The sequence below is a fragment of the Bison bison genome, unplaced genomic scaffold (assembly GCF_000754665.1).
Source record: "Bison bison bison isolate TAMUID 2011002044 unplaced genomic scaffold, Bison_UMD1.0 scf7180017856337, whole genome shotgun sequence".
Taxonomy (NCBI): domain Eukaryota; kingdom Metazoa; phylum Chordata; class Mammalia; order Artiodactyla; family Bovidae; genus Bison; species Bison bison.
Window position 1 is genome coordinate 704,805 of NW_011486910.1, and position 2,773 is coordinate 707,577.

General features: G+C 43.3%; 1 protein-coding gene across 2 annotated transcripts in view; it reads right to left on the reverse strand.

Moving 5' to 3' along the window:
* Positions 1-303: 303 nt before the first annotated feature.
* LOC105002577 (cytochrome P450 2J2-like) overlaps positions 304-2,773 on the reverse strand; it is a 29,346-nt gene continuing 26,876 nt past the window's right edge. For both annotated transcript variants that reach the window (XM_010859276.1, XM_010859284.1), the window contains exon 9: positions 304-819. In XM_010859276.1, coding sequence (XP_010857578.1) covers positions 641-819 — 179 coding nt within the window. In that variant the 3' untranslated portion in view covers positions 304-640. The remainder of the gene's footprint in view (positions 820-2,773) is intronic.

Here is a 2,773-nt window from a genome sequence, read left to right on the forward strand (position 1 = left end):
TGTCCAAGGCTAAGGTAGTGTTTCCTTAGATAAATCAGAGGAACTCCTTCTCCATAGGAACCTGTCTATAAATCAGGAATCCACCTGCCCTGCTATTTCCCAGGGGTCAGTCTGAGGGAGAAACAGGATAAGTTTGCCCAGGGCTCCCAAGTATAAGTGCCTTTCTGGCTGACCTCCATAGCTGTCCCAGACCCAACTTCTAACTCTTATCCACTATTTGGCACCTCTTTGACCCAGGCCATTTCAACAGACCAGAAGCAAAACCAAGCTAAGGAAGGAAGTAGGGAGGAGGCAGATCACAGCTATGACTTTTATGATGTGCTTTATGGTTTCCAAGCCATTTAAAGTCCATTATTTCCTCTGATCTATATAGTAGATTTTCCTTTAGAGATGGAATCATTGTCCACTTTAAATCTTCTGGATGAAAACGAAATCACTCACAACATAACTCATTTGCTCAGGGCCCCACTGGAGATGGCAAAGCTGGGGTTTGGTTCCAGTTTCCTCTGAGTCCAGTTCCTGTGACATATCCTAGAGGCACTGGATGCTGTTCCCTCACTTCTGAGCAGATGCCCTGCCTTGGGGTGTGTGAGAAAGCTCATTCTTCCTGCTTTTCTTCACTCCCCCGACCCCAGCAACTTCAGCCCCGAGGAACAGCACAGAGCCGGTGGCTGACTGGGGCAAGGGTCAAGCTAACTCTGAACTTCAGGCTCAACTTCTCATTCTCTGGAGGCCTGAAAGTAAATTTTTGCAGAAGTGAAGTAAAGAAAATAAACAACTCAGCTCTGGCCAACTGTTCTCCAAGGCACATCCGTTTTCCTAAAAGACAAAAATATGAGTACCTCATTTGGTTTGTGCCAGCAAGGACTGAAATCTTCCACCACATCTTGCAAAACCTGAGCAAATCGCAGGCCTGCTTGGCCCTGAGCCTTTACGCACTCAGCTTATTTAATCACGACCACCTGGGGTAACCTAAGCCCAGTGAGGTCATTCCACAATCACACACTCCAGTGCCTTCAGGACTCAGACAGTCGAGCAACGGTGAAGAGGCAGGCTGTGGATGAAGCAAGTGAGCAGCCAAGGTTGACCTATAAATGTGGTCTAGCCAAAAGTCTTACAAAAATCCATTAGCAAACGGTAAGGACAAAAGCAAAACTCTGTGTTTACCTCTCTCAATTTTCAAAAAAAAATGTTGAAAGTTAAAAGAAAGTAAATGTCAAAGCAAGGTTTTTCAAGTATGAGGCATCTTTTCCCTATGTCAAGTATTCCCCCATCATGACCGGGAATCTTCCTGCCAGGGTTCCCCATGCAGGGCCAACCTCATCTCATCCCACCTGTGTTTGCCTGCTCTAGGCTTCCCCCAGCCCCTCCTCTTCACGATGCCTTCTTGCCCAACTTGGGCAACAACACCCCACAAAAGACTCTATCATCATCTCTCTTGTGAGTGTTTTAATAGCTCACTTTCTCCCTAATTAATATATGTTCATGGCAAAAATGAAAAAAGTGTGAAAAGTATAAAAATATTAAAACATATTTTAATCCCCAAATCCAGAAAAACCCTCGTTAACATCTTACATAGTTCCTCACTATCTCAGTAAAGATTCTCCTGGATATCATCAGTGGGATTACCCTCTGAAGTTAATTGTGAGCATGACTTTTGCTACTTTTTGCTTTCCCATGTAATGAAATGTTCTTGGAAAATGGTTAATGCAGGATGCCTCTATTTTGTACTCTGCCTGTAACCAGTTGTTGAGAAATTCAGAGTTTCAGATAGACTGAAAACCACAATCAGAAAACTAACCAATCTGATCGCATGGAACACAGCCTTGCTAACTCAATGAAACTACGAGCCATGCTGTGTAGGGCCACCCAAGACAGACAGGTCATGGTGGAGAGTTCTGACAAACCGTGGTCCACTGGAGAAGAGAATAGCAAACCACTTCAGTATCCTTGCCTTGAGAACCCTATAAACACTATGAAGAGGCAAAAAGATAGGACAGCGAAAGATGAACTCCCCAGGTAAGTATGTGCCCAATATGCTTCTGGAGAAAAGTAGAGAAATAACTCCAGAAAGAATGAAGAGATGGAGTCAAAGCAAAAACAACACCCAGTTGTGGATATGGCTGGTGATAGAAGTAAAGTCTGATGCTGTAAAGAGCAATACTGCATAGGAACCTGGACTGTTATGTCCATGAATCAAGGCAAATTGGAAGTTGTCAAACAGGAGATGGCAAGAGTGAATGTAAACATTTTAGGAATCAGCAAACTAAAATGGACTGAAATGGGTGAATTTAACTCAGACAAACATTACATCTACTACTGTGGGCAGGAATCCCTTAGAAGAAGTGGAGTAGCCATCATAGTCAACAAGAGTCCTAAATATACTACTTGGATGCAATCTTAAAAATGACAGAATGATCTCTGTTCATTTCCAAGGCAAACCACTCAATATCACAGTAATCCAAGACTATGCCCCAACCAGTAATGCTGAAGAAGATGAAGTTGAACGGTTTTATGAAGGCCTACAGGAACTTCTAGAACTAACACCCAAAAAAGATGTCGTTTTCATTATAGGGGACTGGAATGCAAAAGTAGGAAGTCAAGAAATACCTGGAGTAACAGGCAAATTTGGCCTTGGAGTACCGAATGAAGCAGGGCAAAGGTTAATAGAGTTTTACCAAGAGACCGCACTGGTCATAGCAAACACCCTCTTCCAACAACACAAGAGAAGACTCTATACATGGACATCACCAGATGGTCAACACCAGAATCA